At 40.1% G+C, this 23,699-nt stretch overlaps 1 protein-coding gene across 3 annotated transcripts in view; it reads left to right on the forward strand.

Annotated features, from left to right (window-relative positions):
* The window catches only part of LOC138953983 (TNF receptor-associated factor 3-like), a 56,889-nt gene extending 34,368 nt beyond the window's left edge, over window positions 1-22,521 (forward strand). For all 3 annotated transcript variants that reach the window (XM_070326010.1, XM_070326011.1, XM_070326012.1), the window contains exons 2-12: window positions 818-1,088; window positions 1,441-1,525; window positions 3,896-4,000; window positions 4,988-5,155; window positions 5,906-5,986; window positions 8,457-8,531; window positions 8,962-9,081; window positions 9,594-9,707; window positions 11,805-12,045; window positions 13,843-14,145; window positions 15,959-22,521. In XM_070326010.1, coding sequence (XP_070182111.1) covers window positions 889-1,088; window positions 1,441-1,525; window positions 3,896-4,000; window positions 4,988-5,155; window positions 5,906-5,986; window positions 8,457-8,531; window positions 8,962-9,081; window positions 9,594-9,707; window positions 11,805-12,045; window positions 13,843-14,145; window positions 15,959-16,236 — 1,770 coding nt within the window. In that variant the 5' untranslated portion in view covers window positions 818-888 and the 3' untranslated portion in view covers window positions 16,237-22,521. The remainder of the gene's footprint in view (window positions 1-817; window positions 1,089-1,440; window positions 1,526-3,895; window positions 4,001-4,987; window positions 5,156-5,905; window positions 5,987-8,456; window positions 8,532-8,961; window positions 9,082-9,593; window positions 9,708-11,804; window positions 12,046-13,842; window positions 14,146-15,958) is intronic.
* The last annotated feature ends 1,178 nt before the right edge of the window (window positions 22,522-23,699 follow it).

The following is a 23,699-nucleotide window of genomic DNA, read 5'->3' on the forward strand; positions in this document are numbered from 1 at the left end:
ACGTGAGCCTTGAAGGCTTCGCCTCTTGTTAATCTTGGTTTTTAATTTTAAATGAACTAATTTCTAGCACTGAAAATGGGTGTCACGGGAAACAGTTTTACAAGCAACACATCAAAAACTTATTTTTCATTATGTCGACAACCTGCAGCAGTCTTTTAAATGAAAAATGTGAACAGTTCATTTAACATAACAAAAATACAAAAGAAATATCGAGAAACCCAAAATGAAAATTATAATGTCCTCTTGGGCACCTTTTGGGAGTTGCCCAAATATGAAATTCAACAAGTTGGAAGTTGTATTGATTACTGACAGCAAGCAAGGTTTGATTTGCCAACATTTTTACACTATTAAGTTATGAACATCACTCAAGTGTTTCCGGCCATAATGCTCGTCACAGCAATGAAAGATTTTTGAAAAGGTATGCAATGAATTCTGCAGAGTTAAAAAAAACAAGTTAGTTCCCCTTGTTCCCCTCACAATCGGACATAAATTTGATTCAGATATATATATACCCACAGTTAACATGTCACAAAAATCTCCTACCCCCCGCGGGCTAGGGGGAGTCCCATATTGTTTGGGACGAGAAAGAATTTACCCGATGCTCCCCAGCATGTCGTAAGAGGCGACTAACGGATTCTGTTTCTCCGAGCAGGTTGTGTCCGGGGTGTACCTGAATATGGGCACCAAATTTGAAACAGACCCATCGAGAACCTTGGGCGTGCATCGCGGACACACACACACACACACACACAGACACAAGTCGTATATATATATATATAGATATTTGATTTTTGACTGGGTGTTTGTTTTATTACAGATTCAAGCTGGCGAGCCTAAGCTTACGATCTGACATTAAACAACGTTCACTAGCGACGTGGGATAACCCATATGGCTGAGAACCTAGCCAACTTTCCGTCACTGGGAAGCCCAGGGACAAGCCTTAGTGGACCTGACAGCCATCTTTCCTTAGGGGAGCTGGATCCAGATTTTGTGCATGATGCTGACCGGGCTCGCTTTAATTGTCCCGTTTGCAAAAGGACGTTAAGGGACTCACGACAGACTCAATGCGGACATAGACTCTGTAATAGGTAAGTGAATGATGCAAAATCGAGATACAGATCTTTATTAACAAAGTCTCAAATCACAAGTCCAGATCTTTTCATGTCAAATAGCCTCCTAATCATCTTAAAGTAGTGAAAATGCTAGTCAGATAGTATTGATTAGTAATGTTTTCTTGTAATAAGTTTAACAGTCAGTTATGATTAAAGTTGACTCTAACGAGTTTGTAGAATTGAACTGGGGTTTTTTTTGTGGTATAATGGCTATTCAGTGAAATTAGGCACAAGCAACAGCATCTCCAAATAATGTCAAACTTGAGTGTATACACATGTATGTGTGTGTTTTCAGTCTAATCATTGTGCTGCTTCTTTTTGTGTGTAGGTGTGTAGATGTGTGGTTAGATGGCGCCCTAGCTAAACGATGTCCGGTTGGAGAGGCTGACTGCGATGATGTTACTAAGACAAATGTAAGTTTGTGTCACAGCGTAAACAGGGATTACGTGATTTAAGGTGTCTTGTCACTGGTGTAATGTTTGTTTCAGGCACACAGATTCATAATTCAAACCCCTACCTAACCACTTAACACAGACATACGGACCCGCATTACAGACATAGCAAGAGAGAAATGCATCTCTCCTGTCTCAGACTTGTATGCCAGCACACTGAAGCTGAATAATGATTTTATGAGACTTGTTGCTATTTTTCATGTTGCATTTTTACATTTAGTCAAGTTTTTACTAAATGATTTAACGTAGAGGGGGGAATCGAGACGAGGGTCGTGGTGGTGTGTGTGTGTGTGTGTGTGTGTGTAGAGCGATTCAGAGTAAACTACTGGATCGATCTTTATGAAATTTTACATGAGAGTTCCTGGGTATGATATCCCCAGACGTTTTTTTCATTTTTTTGATAAATGTCTTTGATGACGTCATATCCGGCTTTTCGTGAAAGTTGAGGCGGCACTGTCACGCTCTCATTTTTCAACCAAATTGGTTGAAATTTTGGTCAAGTAATCTTCGACGAAGCCCGGACTTTGGTATTGCATTTCTGCTTGGAGGATTAAAATTTGATTAATGAGTTTGCTCATTAAAGTTGTTATTAAAATCGATTTTTCGCAAACAGATTTAAAATTGATTGCATCGTATTCTTCATCACATTCTGAATCTAAAAATATATACATATGTCATGTTTACTCTTAAAATGTGATCACAATTAACGAAAGTAGAATAATTAGTCTTAGGATTAAAATGTAAAAAATCGATCCAAAAATGATGTCATCTTATTCGTGATCATTTCCTGATTCCAAAAACATATAGATATGATAGGTTGTATTCAAAACATGCTCAGAAAGTTAACAAGAATACAGAAAAGCGCGCTTTCCTGCTTAGCACAATACACTACCGCGCTAATCTGGCGTGTCAATATCACTACGTTTTGCACGTGGAAGGTGAGCGATTTCCTTCACGCGGGGATTGACGAAGCTGTACTGTCTTAGTGAATAAATACAGTGTGTTCAATTTCATCCCGTGAGTTCGACAGCTTGACTAAATGTAGTAATTTCGCCTTGCGCGACTTGTTCATATTTGTCCCAGCGAAGCTGGAGGTATCCCATGAACGCTATACTGTAATCGAAATGTTCTTCCCAATAACACATGATAAAGAAGGATTCTTAGTGACCGAGTAAGTGCTACAGTTGGAGTAGGAACTTCACCAAAAATTGGGATCATACTAAAATACGGTGGGTGCAATAGGCGCCCCCATTGTTTTAGCAAACGCCGCCCAAGGCCGCTTTGGCCGGGTAGAAATTTCGTAGTTTCCAAGTCTATGGATAAAGCTCGCGTAAGAAGATTACGTCAAGGTCGAAAGTCTTTGACGTCAATTAATGCATCATGACGTCATGCCTCCCTGCAGTCTTTCTCTCTCGCTCGGTGTGTGTGTGTTCATTTTGTGCACATGTGTTAGTGTTACTGTGTGTGTGTGTGTGTGTGTGTGTGGGAGGGAGAGAGAGAGTGTGTGTGTGTGCATGAGTTTTTGTGTGTGTATGTGTGTTTGTTTGTGAAGGTGTGTGTGTCCGTCTGTCTATGTGTGTATGAGTGTGTTTTGTGTGTATGAGATTTGTGTGAGTCTGTGTGTGTGCGTGCGTGCGTATGTATGTGTGTGTGTCTGTAAGAGAGAGAGTGTGTGTATGTGCATGAGTGTGTTCGTGAGTTTGTGTATGGTTGTGTGTGTTTGTGTGAATGTGTGGTTGTTTGTAAAGGTGTGTGTGTTCGTCTGTCTATATGTGCGTATGAGTGTGTGTTTTGTGTGTATGAAGTTTGTGTGAGTGAGTGCATGTGAGTTAGCGAGAGAGTATGTGTGTGTGTGTCCGCCTGTCTATGTGCGTATGAGTGTTTTGTATACATGTATGAGATGGGTGTGAGTCAATGAGTGTGTGTGTGTGAGAGAGAGATATGTGTGCGTGCATGCATGTGTGTGTGTATGAGAGAGAGAGTGGATGTGTGTTTGTTTGTAAAGGTGTGTATGTCCGTCTGTCTATATGTGCGTATGAGTGTGTTTTGTGTGTATGAAGTTTGTGTGAGAGAGTGAGTGTGTGTGCGTGCGTGTGTGGCTGGGGGTGTGTGTGTGTTTGAGAGAGAGAGAGAGAGAGAGAGAAAGCGGATTTGTCTTTCGCTGGGGGTATGCAGTGCCTTGGCATTGCACTTCTACTTAATTTCTTATTTTGTTTCTTTTGTTTTTAAGGACAGCTAGGAGTTTCTATTTTGATGATTAAGTTATAAGGGCTTTTATCTTTTTTGTTTTATTGTGTAACCTGTCATGTTATTATTTGTTTTTGCTTTCAGGTATTTCCTGATAGGAGTATCCAGCGTGAAATGAAAAGTGTTCTTGTTTTTTGTAAGAATAAAGATGAAGGATGTCAGTTCCAGATAAAACTAAAAGATTTTAAGGTAAGTTAAGTTACATATATCTTGATTGCATGCACTTCTAACAAGCAGGCATGGGAATTGTCCGCAAAATCGCGGATTTCCGCGAAAAGGAAATTACCTTTCAGCGAAAATAAAAAAAATTGTCCGCCGCAAAAAAAAAAAGGTAAACTAAATTATACTACTGTCTCTCTATCCATTATTAGCATACACGAGGACTATCAAAATATTGGTCTAAAATAAAAAAAAATCCGTTTTCTTTCGGTCCCTTCTTTTCTACGGGGCTCTGCCCCTGTACCCCGCCGGGGCCTAAGTGGCCCCTGGACCTCGACCTATTTTCAGAGTTTTTTCTATTTTGGAATTCCCATGCCTGAACAATACGACTGCAAATTATGATTATCTGAAAATGATGCAACTCTGAAGATGATGCGACAGTTATTTGGGGGGCTGATCATGATGATGATAAGAAAAATGGGGAATTCCAAATGTGCCCTGGCACTTTCTCCGTATCATGTATCTCATTTTGAAACAGTAAAAATTCAGTGCTTGTTGCAGACAGATCTGTTATGTTAAGGAAACTAGCATTGGTAATGAAGAAGCAGCCTGGATTTCAAATTTTTCAAAAACAATAATCAGTTTTTGAGGCATTTAAAAAGGAAAAAATGCTATTTCTGAACTTTGAGTGAGTAACTTAGAGGAACAGACTTGAAATGTGAATGCAATATCTGTGATATGAATACTCAGTTTCTTCAGCGCTTCTACTATGACGACGTTAAACACCAAATAAAGAAAGAAAGAAAGCTTCTACTATGATTTTCTTGTTAGTTACATTCAGATCTCCTTTGCCACTGGTTCTGTGGGGATAGACGATGAGTACATTGTAATTTTAAAATTCTCATGAAAAATGGCCCTGTTGTATATATTTTTTCTACCAAAATTGGTTTGCAAAGAATAAATTGCAGCACTGTTAAAATTGTCACTTTAAGTGATCTCCATTTTTTTTTTGTGCAGAACCATTTGGATGACTGTGAATATGAACCTGTTAACTGTGAACACTCTGGGAGAGGTTGCAAGGAAAAACTTGTGCGAAAAAAATTGAAAGACCATGTGGGGAAGTGTCCCTTCAGACCTGTGCGCTGTTCACTGTGCAAAGAAGAAGTTTGCCACAATGACATGCAGGTAAATTCTGTGTGTGAGTGTGTGTGTGTAGGTGCATGCATGTGTGTGTACGTCATGGTCAGTGTTTTTCACAGAAAACGGGGCGGGGAGATTACTCAGTTGGTAGCGGCGCTGGCTTTGAAACCAGTTGTTGCTATCGGCGTGGGTTCAACTCCCACATTTGGCAAGGGACTTAAGTCCCAGGGTCAACTTTGTACAGACTCTCCTCGATGGCCAAACACCCCTGTGTGCACGCATGCGAACAATTAAGATCCCAAAGTCGCAGGGCTTGCAAACATGAACACATGCATACAGGGAAAAAATTGGATCGTGCCGTACTATATGGCAGCTCACTTTCCCCAGTGTGAAAGTAGCCCGAATGTCCTGGAGGTTAACATCACAGGACTATAAGATACCTTAACCTTATCCTTAAATTTTATGATTTTTTGTTTTTCCTGCCTTGAACTTTCAACTAGTTATTGCATTACATGCTATCAAGTAGATGGGATTTCACCTGTTACAATTTGTATTCGGGTACTGTGTGAGCATGTGTGGAATGGTCCCAGAGTTATTTATTAAGTTTTCCCTTCCTTGGGGAATGTTGAGGACACTAATGTATTGGCGTAGAACCTATAACCAGGTTTATTTTTTAGCTATTAGATTTGTTTTGCATAAATGATGAAATGTATCTATTTCTAAAGGTTTTGGTTTGACATTGCAAGCATCAGATTCAGAAGATTGTTCTATCAATTCCACCTACTTTTTTCACAGAAACATGAAAACGAGTTATGTCCGGAACAAACTGTGAAGTGTCCCTTTGGCTGCCCGATTGCATCACTGAAACGAAAAGATGTGAGTATAACTTTACATTTACAGACATACTGAAGTGAAACTGAAAGTGAAAGAAACCCGTGTTGTTCCCAGGCCTGCATCTCTGATCATTGACGCACGCTTTTTTGATTTGACGTATCGTTGTGACCCCTGGACTGTCGATTGGGACAGTGTTGACATGTAGGAGCTCTTTTGTCTGAACATTTATTTATTCATTTATTTTATTTACTTATTTATTTGTTTATTTCTTTTTGTGGCCAGGACATTTAAATAAGTCTGGGAACAACACTAAGGGGAGACAATTTTCAATGAATTTATCATTTTCAGTTGAGGTCAGTTTTAGTTGTACAGTGGAATCACCGTTTAAAGACTTCCTTCATTTTAAGACCTTGCTTTTTCAGATTTTCGGTTTATAACCTCTGTAAGTTTATCTCCAATTTCAGACTCTTTGATTTTCTCAGATTTTGTTTAGGTCCTGAAAGGGGTGTTCCACTGTACAAATAACATTGTATAAATAATTTGTTACTTTTGGTTTCAACAAAACCTATACACAAAACTTGCTGTAAGCATATTTTCCTTTCAGTTTTGACAGAACAGACAGATCATTGAAAGTATGCATAACATTTGAATGGTAGCCTGCAGTTTAACCTGCAATACTGACCACATGACATAGAGTGAACTCTGTGCAACACAGGAATAGAGTGCATGTGTGTGTACAATTGCACTGTAAAGTTTGCCTGATGGGATGGGACCCTGTACATGATAATGAGCTTGAGTCAGGGATACATATATATGTTCAGACCCATCCGTTGTTACTGATGGGTGCATTATTATTATTATAGTGGTTTCCCACAAAAGCAGTGTACGGCTGCCTAAATGGCAGGGTAAAACTGGTCATACACTTAAAAATTGTGGGAGTTTCAGAAGAAGAAGAAGCATAGTGGTAAAGACATAACCCTCAAGCAAGATTCAGAGTAGGGCTAAGAGTAGAGATTTATCTGATCTGCAAGGCATGTTATTCAGTATCCTTTGCTCTATGTTAAAGGCACAGTAAGCCTCCCGTAAACCATCACAGATACTGTCAGGCTTTTACACACAGTACAAACACCCTTTCATTTAAACACTCACCGCTTGAGAACATCCTAGGTGCCCTCCGTAAAGAGTGAGCAATTTTAAAAGAATTTATTTTTGCGTGGTTTATCTAACCCCTGAGCCATTGTGAACCCGTGTGATCCAGTTTCCCTTTTTCACAATGCAGCCGTCAGTTAGTAATTTGAATGCGACTCGCTGTGAGCTTATCTGCAATAGCATGTTATTATGTACCTCTGACTATGCACGAAACAAACGGCTGTGGTTCACAAGAACTCTCGCGGTGGCTTTTGACTGTTGAGAGGAACTGGCGATAGGCATAAACCGTCATCTGCTACGAGAACCATGACCTTGCGTGACCCTGCTTCCGGGTGTTTCTTTTTTCAAACTTTCAAAACTTCAAATTGTACTGATCTTGTCTTGATCAAAAAAGAATTCTTTTATGATTTAAGAATGTTTGTGTAACAAGCTGTCAATTTATTATTTAGATTTTAAAAGTTAGGTCTAGCGCCAATACACACCACAGTCTGATTGTCTCTGAGACAATCCGCAAAATTAATTCTTTGAAAATTGCTCGCTCTTTACGTAGGGCACCTAGGATGTTCCCGTTTGGTGAGCGTTCAAATGGAAGGGTGTTTGTACTGTGTGTAAAAGCCTGACAGTATCTGTGATGGTTTACGGGAGGCGCACTGTGCCTTTAATGTATGTGATGTTCAAAACCCATGTTGTAAAAGAAAAGGAAAAATATGTTTGTATCTAATATTTGATATGACATATATATGTAGTCTTGTTGCTGTTGTCATGCTCTCTTTTTGTTTGTCCCGCAGTGGGGCACTGCGGTTATGAAATTAAAGGCCCCTCCTGTTTTTGGAACCGCAGGAGCTTTCTAGTTTGCTGTTAGGTAGATTTTTGGTTCCTCTTTCCTGTCATGCTCTCTTTTTCTTCATGAATTCTTTTCTTTTTTCTGCCTTCTTGCTCATTCACCTGTATTTTTTCCAAAAATCTCTTCTCTTGCCGCTTGTCTCGCGATTCATGTATAGTTTAATCTGTTAGTGTTCTGATGTAAGTCCAGCAGTAGATAGGTTAAGCCTATTTTAACATACTGGAAACTGGTAATCTTCCAGTAGGTATTAATTTAGTTTTACTAAAGCCTGCTGGGACACAAGTAATGGGTTAGTGCATTTGTAAACAGGAATCGCTTGACAAGTGGCCCCCTTCATCCCCCCTTCCTCGTCCTGATATGGCTCTGCGTAGTCGGCTGGACGTTAAGCAACAAATAAACAAACAAACAAACTCTCTTTTTGTGAATGGCGTTCTCTTTATGATGCGTATCGGTCTGTGTAGATTCAGAGCCACAGAGATGTCTGCTCTGTTTCATTTAGTCCCATTGTTCTGCTTGCAGATTCAGAGCCACAGAGATGTTTGCTCGGTGCATCCAGTTGATTGCAAATACAAACCAATGGGATGTACATTTGCGGTAAGTATATTTGAAGCTTTAAGTGTGTCTGTATTTTTTTTCCGGGGTCATTTAAATTTGATTGAAATTTTAGTTATGTAGTTCCATGGTTGTTGGGACCATATGATACTGTGACTGTGGGTAATGTTTTGAGAACCCGGGTGACTGGTTGGATTCAAACCAGTCATTGCAAACTAAGTCAAACTTAGCTTTGTAGTATGCAAAGTCATGTGGACAGAAATACAGTTCAGAATGGATTGCAGAAGAGTGAAATTGATTATTCTTAATTAGAGTAAGTTTCTGGAATTGCTTATGCTTTGGAGCTTCTCTTTCAAGATTTAAATATGAAATTGGAGAAGTCTAAACACATTTTTTTTAAATGTTTATCTGTATAGCTGGGTGTGAAAGTTCAGTGTTCTGGGCAGCTTGAGCATCACTTGTTTTTCCACAGGCCAAGAGGGAACTGGTGGAGAAGCATGAGAAGGAAGACCTGGCCCAACATCTGGAGCTGATTACTCGGCATGTGACAGACTTAGAGCTGAAGAGTATGGATACGCAAGCACAGATAAGGGTGAGTATGCCCCTAAAACAGATTGATGTAGGCTTGGACTCTTGCTGTGTATGATGATCTTTCAGCTTTGTTGTACGCCTTGCTCACGAGAAAGAAAAGAGAACATGTATAATAAAGGCCTTAGAGGCCAGCAATGTTCATAAGAAGACTAAAGGTGAGACCAACTCTGTCTTTGTGTGTGTGTGTGTTTGTGTGTGTGTGTGTGTGTGTGTGTGTGTGTGTGTGTGTGATTCAAATTTAATCACATTTCTAAACAACAATAAAAGCATGCTAAAATTGCTGAGTGAAGTGAGTAGAGATACTTTCACTGCTCAGCGTACCTCGAAGCAAACATCAGACACAAATGCATGCCAAAAGAACAAATAAATAGTTAATGAAAACTCTCAGGAGACATCCTGAATCATTCTTTTTCTCAAAGAAGCACATGCTTCGTATGTAGTTTTGTTGTGTTGTGTTATTGTATTTGACCTCAGACCTTCACAGATGATATATTTATATTAATTTCTTGGCAGAACATTTCTCAAGAGAGAGACCTAACGCAACAAAGCTTGCAGTCTTTACCACCTCGGAATGCTGACGTCCAAGGAGCAGTTCATCAAATGGAAACACAAATAAGAGATTTCAGGGTAAGTTTCATGGCAAAACCTTGGCAGACTATGTCTCTTTTTATGGGTTGACGGTTCTTTATGAGACTAATTCTCAGGGTCTTTCAGATATCTTGAAATAGTTATATCTACTCACTGAATGGTTTTATCAGCCAAGACGCACCTTCAAGCCCTAGAGAAAGTCCAAAATCAAGCGCTGAGAATCATCACAGGCGCTATAAAGACAACCCCAATAGACAAGATGCAACAGGTGACCGGCATACCTCCACTCAGCAAGAGAAGAGAATGCAAAGCGATGGTACAAGACATCAAGTACCAGTGCATTCCAGACCACCAAATGAATGCAAGGATGAAGCAGCTCTCTTCTGGCAGGCTAAAGAGATCAAGCTTTGCGACTGAGACACGGGCCCTGAAGAGAGAACACCAAGCAAAGATGCCTGAACTGGTTCACCCATCACACTTCTCCCTTGAAGAACCACCCTGGAAAAACGACCTTGAAAACGTGTCCATTCAGACCACAGTTCCTCATCTCACAACAAAAGATGAACAGAGCGATGTGCAGAAGAAAGCCCTGACACTTGCCATGCTCAGCGAAAGATACCCCCAAGAAGCATGGATGCGGGTCTTTACTGGGTCCGCCACAGACACCGTCAAGAGAGGAGGAGCTGGTGTCTACATCCAACACCCCAGTGGAGAGTGGCAATCAGAGGCTATACCAACTGGCCTCCACTGCACCAACTACAGAGCAGAGGTAGAAGTGCTTATCCACGTAGCCAATACCACCAGGAGCAAGGTCAATCCCAACACCCAAGTTGTCTTCCTGACTGATGCCTTGTTTGTGCTGCAAGCTGTCAACAACAACAAACTTCCTCAGCTTACAACGACACTTCATAACATCAAGTGCATGGGTGTTACTCTTCCGGCTTTTGCCGGATTTCCGGTTTTTGAAAAAATCTGAAGCCGGAAATTCCGGTTTTCCGGGTTTAAAAAAAAAGAAAAAAAAAGCTTCGTTTCGCTAAGTTGAAATAACGAGCAGCGGTTCCGATCCGACTTTTGACACCGGTTCGCGTGCTTTCTCGGTTCGCTCCCTTGGATTTGCCGCCATCTTGCTTATTATGATTTGGTTTCGTCGGTGTCCAGAAACTTTCTTTCAAACTTGAGCATTTTGGACCCCTGCCTTTCAGGTTTTTTTATTTTTCCCAGTAACACCCATGCAAGTGTCTGAAGACTGTGCAGTGGGTCCCCTCACACTGCGGGATAGAGGGGAACAAACAAGTGGATAAAATGGCCGAACTGGGTGCGGAAGACGAACAAGAAGAAATCCCAGTGAGCTCCACAGAGATGAAAACCATCATAAAGTCTCTGACAGCTACCAGCAACTGTCAAGGCCTGAACAGGTAGTCATTTTCCGCCTGAGAACAGGGCACAACAGACTGCAAAAACACCTGCAATAAAAACTGCGAGCCGTGCCCTCCCCCATGTGTCCCTGTGGAGACGCAGAGCCAGATGCAGCCCACATCCTGCAGGACTCCAGGAATCTCCAGCCCCTGAGGAGAGAGATCTGGACCAGGCCGGCGACCCTCCATGAGAAGCTGCATGGACCTGTGGAGGCTCTACATAAGACCACCAGCTTCATAACCAGAGCTGGACTTCAAGTGTAACCTAGGCGAACGACAAGAAGAAGAAGAAGAATGGTTTTATAATTTTGTCACTATTACATGTACTTCAGCTAGAATTTCCAAACAGAACACTTTTCAAAAAAAATCTTTCAGACTCCTTGAGGATGAAAGTCGCTTGTTCATTTCAATGCTTGTTATTCTCTCAGGTGTTAGGAGACTGGTTCCAAATAACTCTCACTTACTCTATTACACACGTCGTATGCATTTAGAGCGCTTACTTCCCTTTGGTTATCAGATAGTATAACTATTCAGTTTTTGAAGTTTAGGAATCTACAAAGTTTTTGACTGAGATTCTTAGAGTGGGTTGTAGTGAGTCATTTGATGTCAGCCACTATCCATTCTGTTCACTGATTGCTGATTGGACAGTAGTGATTGATCAGAGTTTGCTTGTTTTGGATTAATTTGTCAGGGCACCCACACATTGTTTCTTCCTTTCTAGCTGAAATTGGTGTCCATGATGGAAAAAGTGATCATTGTGGAGCGAAAAGTGCCAGACCTGGTGGATCGTGCCCGTGTAGACACAGTAGACCAGACCGTGGTAGCCCTGCAACAACGCATCGCACAGTTGGAACAGCAACGAGAGAGGGAACAGCAGCAGCCGACCCAAAGCGGCAGTGGTAGCTCCACTGTCGGAGGAAGCAGCAGAGTTGCAAGATACGGCACTGTGGATAACATGGCGGGTGGGTGGTCTTTTGTGTGAAACTGAAATTTTCTTCTGGATAATCTAGGAGCTTAGCATGCGTTGGAAACACTTAAAAAGCATGATGATCACAATCAATGTTTTGCATGGCACTTAAGTTGTCTTCTGGATAATCTGCATATTTTGGAAGGGCTAGAGACCCTGTTCCTTGCTGTCATTAAAAATAAGGTAGGCTCTGAGCATGCGTAGGAAAAACTCCTAAAAGCATGATGATCACAATCAATGCTTTGTATGGGACTGGAGTTGTCTTCATTGCAATCTGCATATTTTGAAGGGGTTTGAGACCCTTTTTCCTGCAATCGTCCCCCCAAAAAAACAGGAGACTGAGCCTGCATTGGAAAATTTGCAAAAAGCATAATGATCAGACCTGGGAACCCATACGATTGCGCCGTATTCTGTACGCATGATTGTCGAGAATACGATCAGTTCCGTCAGTGGGAAAAATACTACGAGAAAAATTCCTAGACTACTTTTATTCACAAGCCCATCTTGAAGCCGATCCAGTATTTTGACACATGATTACAGTTTTTGTCAGTAAAAATTGAAAAAAGGATTTGTTTTAAATGTACACAAGAATTGAACGGTTCGTCGGAAAGTGCAGTGAGCCTGTCAAACAGTTGAAGTTGACGGATTTCTTTCGTCCTGTGTGAATTCATAAACACTGCAATGGATTTTAAACACTGCAATGGATTTTAAACACTGCAATGGATTTTAATCTTTTTTGTGGGGAATTAAAGTGTACAACAAAATAATGAACTGTAGCAGACAACAAAACTGCCGACTCTGACTGAACCGTGTACTTCGTCCGCCGCGCACTACGGATGCTTTTTTTTTTTAAGGTATGGCACTGTTTTATCTTCTTTATCTTGCTTTTAAAAAAAAAAGTGATCAGTTTAATCATTTTCGTTATCGCAAGAAAACGTTTACTCGAAAAAAAATATTGGTCCCTTTCATTTTGTGTAAAGCGATCTCGACTGTATAGGTAAACTTAATTAACAATGTGGCGGACGCGTGTGAAGCATGTTTGAATCATGGATGTTCAAATGCTGTGTGGAGTACGTTCATTTTTCTGAAAATACACCAAGTTTGTTTGTTTGTTTGGTTCCCAGGTCTGCATGATGATCATGATGAATGCTTTACCACATTTGTCAATTCTATACATGTATTGTCAGCTTGGAAAAATGTTTGGCATCCGGAACTGGCACCACAGCAGCATTTGTGCTTTATACTGCAGCAGCCCTTGACAGAGGCATGTCCCATAAATTATGCTGACACTATTCAGGCATCTTTTAACATATATACAGCAAAGAGTAAAACCTAATATACTGGACTCGCAACGAAATATATTAGGTTTTACTCTTAGTTTATTATCTCGCTTGCAGTCACTCCCTGTTTACTCCATATATACAGCAATTTCCTTTCAACGATTCTCCTGAAAGTTTTGCAGGAAAAGAAGTCACCTCATTCCTGTGATGTGTAAGTTTAACATTGCTTTTTCAGTTGCTCTATTCTGCTGAAAGTAAGCTTCAGAACCTGCGTATGTGTGTGTGCATGTGTAGGTGTGTGTGTGCGAGTGTGCGTGTACGGAAGCAGATGGGCATGGTACATGTTTTGCATAGCAGTGTGTCTCCACATACTGATTACTTTACTGATATTGATTACTGTAGGGATAAATAAGAAGATAAACCAGGAAACAATTATTCGCTTTTTGTGCAAGTGTGAAACTTTCCTATGTCAAGTACACTTCATAAAATATAGTAATCGTCTTGTTTTTCAGAAACCCTATCCACACAGTTAACAGCACATGACAGACAACTGGGCGTACACGATGTTCGCATGGCAGAGATGGACCTGCGCTTCCAGCTGCTGGAGACAGCTTCTTACGATGGAACTCTGGTCTGGAAAATCCGCGACTACGAGCGTCGGAAGAGGGATGCTGTGAACGGGCGAACACTGTCGCTTTACAGTCAGCCGTTCTATACTGGCCGCTTTGGCTACAAGATGTGTGCAAGGGTGTACCTCAACGGCGACGGCATGGGGAAAACAACACACATGTCGCTATTCTTTGTGATCATGCGAGGTGGGTAATTTTTTGAGTTTGCAAAAATATCCTTGAAGATTTCAGAAAAGCCAGGACTGAAAATAGCGAGTATTTCACTCATTAAAGTGAGTAGAAGCATGTAACTGGCGAGTAGAAATGTTCATCTACTCCCCAAATGCGAGTAAAGTTGTTGAAACAAATTGTTGGTTTGGCTAGTAAAGTTTGCTCTCTGGCTTGTACATTTTCAGAATCACTAGCCAAAGGCGAGTACCGTACTTTCCGGGTGACAAGGCGCTTCGTTATACAAGACGCACCCCCTTCTTTTTAAAAAAAAAATTGTAATCCAGTCACCCATTGGGCGCAGGGGGCCGATAGGGCGCGGTAACAAACGGTCGAAGAATGAAAATAAGCCGCACATTAAAGGAAGAATACAGAGTGGAAATATGTGTGCTCTGTGTGTGCGGAGAGATCAAAGGCAGGTCCATTGTGATAGCTGGGTTGCCTTGTACTCAGTGACCGAGTTTAACGTATGGGGCGGTCTCTTTGATGTCTGAGAGAGTGATGTTTCTGTGTGTGCGGCGAGATCAAAGGCAGGTCCACTGTGATAGCTGGGTTGCCTTGTACTCAGTGACCAGTTTAATCTATGGGGCGGTCTCTTTGATGTCTGAGAGAGGAAACACTTCCTGCACCAGGGTCAGCGTCCGTCCCCCCACTTTAACGTTGGATATTTCTTGGACACTATTCAGTCTATCAGTACCAAATTTGGCAAGATAGTGTATGATGACAAGGCCCCAAAAAACATACATAGCATCTTGACCTTGCTTCAAGGTCAAGGTCGCAGGGGCCATAAATGTTGTCTAAAAAACAGCTATTTTTCACATTTTTCCCATTTTCTCTGAAGGTTTTGAGATTCAATACCTCACCTATATATGATATATAGGGCAAAGTAAGCCCCATCTTTTGATACCAGTTTGGTTTACCTTGCGTCAAGGTCAAGGTCACAGGAGCTCTTCAAAGTTGGATTGTATACATATTTTGAAGTGACCTTGACCCTGAACTATGGAAGATAACTGTTTCAAACTTAAAAAGTATGTGGGGCACATGTTATGCTTTCATCATGAGACACATTTGGTCACATATGATCAAGGTCAAGGTCACTTTGACCCTTATGAAATGTGACCAAAATAAGGCAGTGAACCACTAAAAGTGACCATATCTCATGGTAGAAAGAGCCAATAAGCACCATTGTACTTCCTATGTCTTGAATTAACAGCTTTGTGTTGCATGACCTTGGATGACCTTGACCTTGGGTCAAGGTCACATGTATTTTGGTAGGAAAAATGTGTAAAGCAGTTCTTAGTGTATGATGTCATTGCTAGGTTTAGCTGAAGGTCAAGGTCATGTAAAGGTCAAGGTCAAGCATGTGAGTCGTATGGGCTTTGCCCTTCTTGTTTTCGTATTTCATACACGGATTAGGCGCTTCGTTATACAAGACGCAGGGGTCAAACTCGAGGAAAAAAGTCGCGCCTTATGACCCGGAAAGTACTGTACACCATTTGTTAGACTTTGAGGGCTGAAAGCATATTCTTCATTTGAAGTAAACTGTTGTTGTTTGATGTCAGTGCTACCATAGGGTAGTATAGCGTAATTTTTATCAAATTGCGACTATTCAGTTAAGTTTGACTCAGGCCTAGAGAGAAAAGATGGATTTCTCTTCGTGTCGATAGTGACCCCGCATTTAACCCACTTTTTTCTATGACCGCTTGACATTTGTGCTGACATCAATTAAAACAGCAGTTGCTACATGTTAGGCTAACTGCTGTTTTAATATATCATGTGTTTCTATCCACAGGGGAATATGATGCCCTTTTAAACTGGCCATTCAGACAGAAAGTGACCCTGACCTTGCTGGACCAATCAGCAGAGAAGCGCCATCTGACGGATCACTTCCAGCCAGATCCCAACTCATCCAGTTTCCAACGACCGACGTCAGAGATGAATGTTGCCAGCGGCTGTCCACTTTTTGTCTCTCATGCTGTTGTGGATAACCCTTCCAATGGCTACTTGAGGGACGACACCATCTTCATTCGGATTGTCGTAGATCTAAATCCAAACCCTCAGAATTTTTAGACAGGGTAGGCCTGGGTTGGCATGACGTCTTAGCTGTGGGGGAGATGGGAAGGACTGAGACTGCACAACTGCCTGAGGTCTGTACCAGTCTTTTGTTAGCTTTGCTTGCAACAAAGTTTGGAGGAAGATTGGTCAGATTTTGGATGGTTTTGTTGACTCATGATTTTTGGTGGACCTTCGACAGCTTTGTTAGTAGTAAAGTTGATGGCGAATGGTCAGATACGACTGTCATGTGGCACCATTTTGACAGCAGCGGAAGGTATCGTTCACTGGACCACCACTATCATAGTAAGACTACTATAGTGGTGGTCCTGTTAACGATACCTTCCGCCTGTGGTTGGACATCAGCACCTTCTCATCTTCCCTCAGCAACAGCTAGAGGGCATAAACATCCACACTTACTGTCTGAACTCCTGTGCCTCCAGTCTAACTGTTGCACTTGGAGTCTTCTTCTGGTATCTCTTTTTCACTGTGGACCTTCTGGTAGACTCTTCTGTCTTCTTCTCTACATCCACTGGGACTACATAGGTAATGTACTTTTTCTGGACATGCATTTTATTTATGTGGGATTGGATCCCTCTGTGTCATGCGGTTCGGTAATTTTTGCACACATCGGCATTCTGGGAAGGACAGTCATCTTTAATCTCAGGCATCGGTCTGGCTGCTGGCATAGATTGTGGTTCTGTTTAGACATTTCTGAAGATTTAAAATCTCACTTGCTGGTATTAAGAAGAAAATATATTTTCTGTGATTTTGCTATTAGCTTTGCGGCAAAATCAAAATCATATTTTGAGTTCAATCTTAATGCCAACAGCTGAGACTTTGAATCTTGAGAAGTGTGTAAATGGTACCAATGCTAGAAACAGATCTATGCGTCTGGATGGATTTGAGAAATTAGGCTGAAACAGCCCTGTCATACAAGCCATGATCAAGTAAAAGAAAAACTGGGTTGGGAAGGGGGGTTGTCACTTTACTACTACATCAATCTGTATGGTTTTTCATGCTGTAATGATACACTTGACAGACTGATGCCGATCATGAACGGTTTCTGGTTGTGCCTAAAAACCTAAACCTGTTTATGTCATGAATGGAAAGGTAATGTATTTGTGGGATAATAGACTTCTCTCAACTCAGTTCAGTTCAGCTCAGCTCAGCTAACCTGAGTTTTCTTGTCTGTAAACTATGTATCGCACTTTTATTATGTGGATGTTTTGTGACAAGCTTGACGTCAAGTGGAAAGTGCTGTCTCCTGACTAGAGACACTCACAATTTCCACTATTTCCGGATACCTGCCCTGTCTAAGAAACCATACAGTCTGTACTGCAGTACATTGCATTGTTTGATCTAAGACAGGTTTTTGTTATCTTTTTGTTTCTTCAAAGTACACCTCCTTTTCGAGTTTTGATGGCCACAGATTTGTTTGGCACATCACATGTATTGTGTACTTGAGAAATATTGTAAGCTGCTGGTGGATGTTTTTCTTGCTTATTTTGTGCGTGTGTGCAGACTCTTGTCCTGCTTTTGTTGTTTTTACTTTGTGTGTGTGTGTGTGTGTGTGTGTGTGTGTGTGTGTGTGTGTGTGTGAGTGATGTAAATGCCTTGAAGCTCAGTAAAGAAAGAATATTGGTCAAGAGGAGATGTTTTAATTATGCTTTAGTCTGAAACATCTTCTGCAAAGAATGAAGAGTTTTTTCAACTGTATTCTGAATCATATTCATTATCATATACATGTATTAATATATATCCAACATGTGAATCCTTGCTACCACTTGCTTTGCTCACATTTCAATCACAGGTATGTTTATGCTGAATGATCTTGTACCTGAAAAAACCCTCGAAGTAAAGTAAGTGCAAGGAAAACATTACAGGACAAATTGCAGATGACAGAAAATGTAAGTTTATTCTGTAAATGTACAAAGAATCCAGTGGAAGATTCTTTTATTACAAAAAAAAAAAAATAAAGAATAAAAATATTAGTTTAAAATATCTAAGAAAGTATAGCATCAGAAAGTGTAAAATACATGTATTATAATTCTAAAACTACATGGAATGTGATGTTTTTCCTGAGCTGACTGCCCAAGTTGAAGGGATTCCATTCAATCAGTGTTTGTTATTATGCACTCAGAGCTTCAGATCTGTGCTGCTTCCATGCTTTCAATAACTGAGTAACCAACATTTTGATACTTTTTAGGTGAACTTTGAGTTTGAGGAATCATTTCTTACGATCAAGTACAGAACAGAAGGCATGAATGGCATTCGGGGGGGGGGGGGGGGGGGGGGGGAATAAATATTCAGGGGGAAGTCAGCATCTTATCTTTCTAAATACGAGGTATATGATCCAAACAAAATGATCAAACCCCGATTATTCAAGTCTCAGGCCACTGATCATAAAAAAATGTATCATTTGAAAGGCCAAACATTTAACTGGTATACCTCCAAAAGATAACGTCATTTGGTTACTACGTCATAAATGACGAGGTTTTAAAGTACGTCACTTTTGGGTTGTGCTTCAAAACGGGGTCTTTTGTCAAGCACCATGACAATCTTCACTTCTTTGAAGAGTGTAGCTGGGTAATGGTACAACGAAAATGTCTACAAAGCTGAAGAATGTTACATTAATCAAAGCTGTTCCATATTCGACAATCTGACAAAAGAAAAGGGAAATTGAAACTGGGGAAAAGGGGAATAACTCTGACAAGCCAAAGCAACATCCGAAGAGCGCTTTAAACGAGATTAATGTAGCTGCTGTGTCAAAATTTAAGAACTAAGATTAAAAAGTGTACATGCGGGTATAAAGAGCAAAACTTCAACTTTTATATGGAACAATCCAGAGAGTTCTACTCAATGATCTTCCGCTTCAAAAGCTGGCCACAAAATGGGTGCCTCATTAGCTGACAGGGAAACGGAAGGAGCATCAGGGTCCTCTCGCACGCGATCTGCTCAACCGTTGTGAATCCAGTAGACCCAAATTTGTTATTACTGTAATCACTGATTATGAGACTTTGGTTTCCTTCAACTTTAGTGCCAGAAAACACAGAAACAAAGCGTGTCTAGACCAAAATGACGACTGAGATGCATCAAATTTGTAAGCGAGGTTTTTAAAGCAGAAACAGGTCCCGTTGCTGTCGACAGCACTGTCATTGTCACATACTATGCAGAAACCGTTTTACCCAAACTTATTCACGAGTTTGGCAGCCAGCGACCAAACTGCGAAACCCAGACTGCCCTTCTCCTCGAGTCATGAAAAAGGTCAGTCTCCACAAAAGAAGGGCTGTAACTCCATTCCTAAAAGACCAAATGATCCCATTTTTGCCTCACACATTCTTCAGACCTGATTACACCCCTTGAGATTGCTGAATATAATACCCTCTTTGAACATCAGACTTTTTGCCAACAAGTTTCACAAAAAAGCCGTCAAATCAGAGCCGCTGAAAAGCAACCCCAAATAAGGCCACCTTAAGGCCTCTTTTGATTGGCTTAGACACTTGTGACTCTGCATCGATGTCGGAGGAGAGTAGTTCTAATGACTGCTGTAATTTGGGCCAGATACGCCAAACGGTCTCTGCGAAAATCACATTTGATCATTTTGTTTGGATCATACCTCGTAGTGCTCATGAAGGTCAGAATTCTGACTTACATATTTTTCAAGTAGGATTTGATCATGTATACTGTTAAAATTCAAAATTGTAATTTGTAATCTGGATTTAATTTGGAATCTTCATTCTTGTGGCTCTACATTTCTTCAAGCTCTTATCTTTTACACACAAATTTGAACCAATATTATCTGAAAATGTGTAAAACTAGCTCTAGGAATTTTTTCCTCAAATTTGTTAGTGAGAGAAGATAATTGTTAGGCCCAAACATTGCTTTCCTTTTGATTAAATTGTGTGTATTGCGTCTGGCTGGCACCAACATGCAGAAGAGGAGGAAGAAGACAAACTACACTCTGATTATGATTCATTGCCTTTAGGTATTTTATCTTGGGGTTCTGTTCAGTTGAGAAGTGTTCCCTCTATCCCAAAACATTACAGCCAGTTAATCACAAGTGGCAAGCGAGTACATGTATTTAAATGTATATATATGCAATATTGTAGGGTTGTGTTGGTCATTTTATGTACCACCTGTGACTATAACTTCTCATGTTAAAGACAGTTGCGTTAATTTGATTGATTGGTTTGAAAGAGAATCAGTACAGCATGGTGTACATTGGCGTGCTGTTTATCCTACCAATTCCTGACAAGTTCTGCTGGACATTAAGAAAGACTATACACAAGCAGCAGAAGTGCCTTCATTTATTGTTTATGTTTAGTGTATGTTCGGGGAAAAGATGTACACACAATCCTTTGTTCAGACGAGCAATATTGAGAACAATGAGGACGAGAGTTTGCTTTTAGCAGTTATTTTGTGGGCCAACCTTTTGTTCCTTACTTTGAACCATCTTGATTGCTTAACCACCTTCTTTAGACATGCAGAAATGTTGAGTTCTGAGGGGGTGTGAACTTTCTTCTGATTACCCATTTGGCTTTGTTGGAAGCCACATAAAGAAAGCTTTCTCAGAAACATTCTGTTCAAGATTGCCTGTTCGGCAACGTTTTGTTTAGTGAGACCGTTTGTGTAGAAATGCACATGATGATATATTCACAGGCAACTTTCATTCGGACAGACCGTTTATTGTTGCATGTGCAGAAATGTGCATGATAATAGTTTCACAAAAACAAGTTGTGATGCAGACACATAATATCTAAGTTTTATTTGAAATTTACCTCACCCTACCCTGCTGGCAGATTGCCTCGTGGTTTCAGACTCGGGAGAAAGTCCACTACTTTTTCAACAGAACTTATTCTGCATTTTGAAATCTGGTGCAGAAATGAGGACTAAGAAAGGACAGAAGGGGAAGCCCAAGAAGTAATGTATTTATTGAACACTGTATTTTCCGTCTTTGAGCCATGTGTCGTCAGAGGCCAACTAAAACTCATAATTATTTCGGTGGCTGGTTTAGACTGCAAAAGAGTGCATGTGTGTGTGCGTTCAGTCATAAAAAATACAAGGAATTCTAACTAAAATGGATTGATACAATCATATATATGTTATTAGTATTGTTGAAACTTGACATTTGACACAGATCGATAAGTCATTGTTCCGTAAGATTGATAGCGCAATCTCTGAGAATAATGACTGGTTCTATCTGTGTAAAGTATCATATTTTGGTCCAAAATACAAATAATGTACAACAACCACAACATACAACGTCACTTAAAAGTGCAGCGATGCCTCTTGGAGTGAGTGTTGACATTTTGTTGTGACCAAGGTTTTGTGTGTTCAGCTTGACTCCGAAATAAGTACCGAGTGTGAGTCTGTGACCATTTCAGTGCTGTGTTTTGAGATAGCAGCATGCAGTAGCTTCAAGGATTTGATCAGCCTTCACAAGTGATGCGACTCTTTGCTTCGACACTAGTATTGTGAGGTGATTGAGAGTTGACAGAGTACATAGCAACGTACCTCCTGTACATGATTTACTTTTTGTGTAACTGTAGTTTTATCAATATTGTAATCTGATTATATTCTACACGTGTTTGTTATCAAGATTGATTACATTTCATTGATGTTTTGATGGAATATTAACATTCTCTCAACATAGTTCACTTGGATGGCTTTGCTGTGAATTCTTTTCTGTCTGTTTTGATAAATTGACTTTCATCCTATCAATGAGTAATGTATACTCGGTAATAAGATTTATTTTATATTAACTTGAATCACCAACCCCCTTTTTAAATAAGTCAACATATTTTGCTGACATTGCAGGCAGGTAGTTCAGGCAATTTTAAATGAGATTTTCTATTTTTTGTTTGAAAGCACGCTACAAAGTTTTGATTCTGGCTGAGATTTCATATGAGCAAGACATAGTACATGTACTGCAGAAACTACAAGTAGTTGACATTTTCCGAAATAACTCAAGGTTTTTAATGGTTGTGGGCGAGTTCTGCCCCTTGAATCAATGCCTCGTTGTAAAAAAAAAACTGGCTTATATTTAAGGGGTGCAACTCTTCCAAAGCCCACGAAAGTGTTGGCAGTTATTGAGTTTTCTTGTTTTTGTTTTAGGTGAAGGCATGCCTGTATATTAATTACATTTACACTACATTATGTAGTATAATTATGATCCATTCAATATGTCTTGCATATAATATTGTACACATGCACCGTGGTGTGGGGTGCTGTTGTTGTGGGCTTTGACTATGTGCTATAGATGTTTGAAGGCCATATTAAAGACAGTTGTCATGTATTAAATTTTTTACGTGTATTCTGAGATCATGAATGGTGTGCTTTGGGTGCATTTCTACACCCATGGAAGTGCTAAGACTACTGCTGTGCAATAATAACATGCAGCAAATAACATACGTAACTTGCATGCACAACTTTTCATGCATTTGCTCATTGATGATCGGCTTTCAGTTCAACAAAAACACAGCATAAAGTTAAACAATCTTTATTTCATAATACAAGTAGCCAAGTCTGGATTGTTTTGGTTTGGTTTTTCTACTCATGTCTCGTGATATAACATGACCAGCAAACATAGTTCATTGTGGTGTAAACCAAAACACAAATCTGAAGTATGGCGAGCCAATTACACAAACTATTTTGCAGTCTGTAAACATCACAAACCACTGTCAAAACACACACAATTCATTTATTCATTTCAAAGCAGAAAAAGTACAAATGAATGTACATGTACATGTTCAAGTAAAAACCTCTGTAGTTTTATTTCTCTGCGCTTGATGATGAATTTGGGAACAGAAAAGTCACATGCACATGCCATATTTCACCAAGAGTCTCTTCAGTATTAGAATAATTGTATACTTATGAATATCCCTGCAATTTTCAAAGAGAACATATTAGTGGAACTAATTATAGTTCCATTTTTAAAAAAATCTGCATTATTCTATGGTAGAATTACATGTGGGTCACATTTTGCTGCATGTATATTATGTAGTATGATCAACTGTTGATTTTATTTTTCCCGCTGATCTTTCTTTCTTTCTTTCTTTATTTGGTGTTTAACGTCGTTTTCAACCGTTTTTTCCACTGATAGATAATTGTAGAAAAACAGAGTTGAATGACAGTGAATTAATTGTCACTCTTGGAATCATCCCTATCAAAAATTCATTTACATTAAAAATTATTCCAGTCAAATCATTTTGAAAGAGATCAAGACTGTTGAAGGGGGCGGGGGTACACATGCATTGAAATGGTTAGAAATGTCTTGGTTATTACACGAGCAGGCGATGCAAAACTGAATTGCATGGTACAAAGACCTTCAAAAATGAATATTAGAGAGCAATGTTGAAACAAAGAAATGAAATGTTAGAGAGCCAAATTCGTTTCAAACTTGTGAGGGTACTGAAACGTCATTCTCGAACATTATAGACTCTTTGTTCCTGACTTTGTCAGTTTTCATGTGGAAGTTA

The sequence above is a fragment of the Littorina saxatilis genome, linkage group LG17, assembly GCF_037325665.1.
Source record: "Littorina saxatilis isolate snail1 linkage group LG17, US_GU_Lsax_2.0, whole genome shotgun sequence".
In the NCBI taxonomy this organism is placed as follows: Eukaryota; Metazoa; Mollusca; class Gastropoda; order Littorinimorpha; family Littorinidae; genus Littorina; species Littorina saxatilis.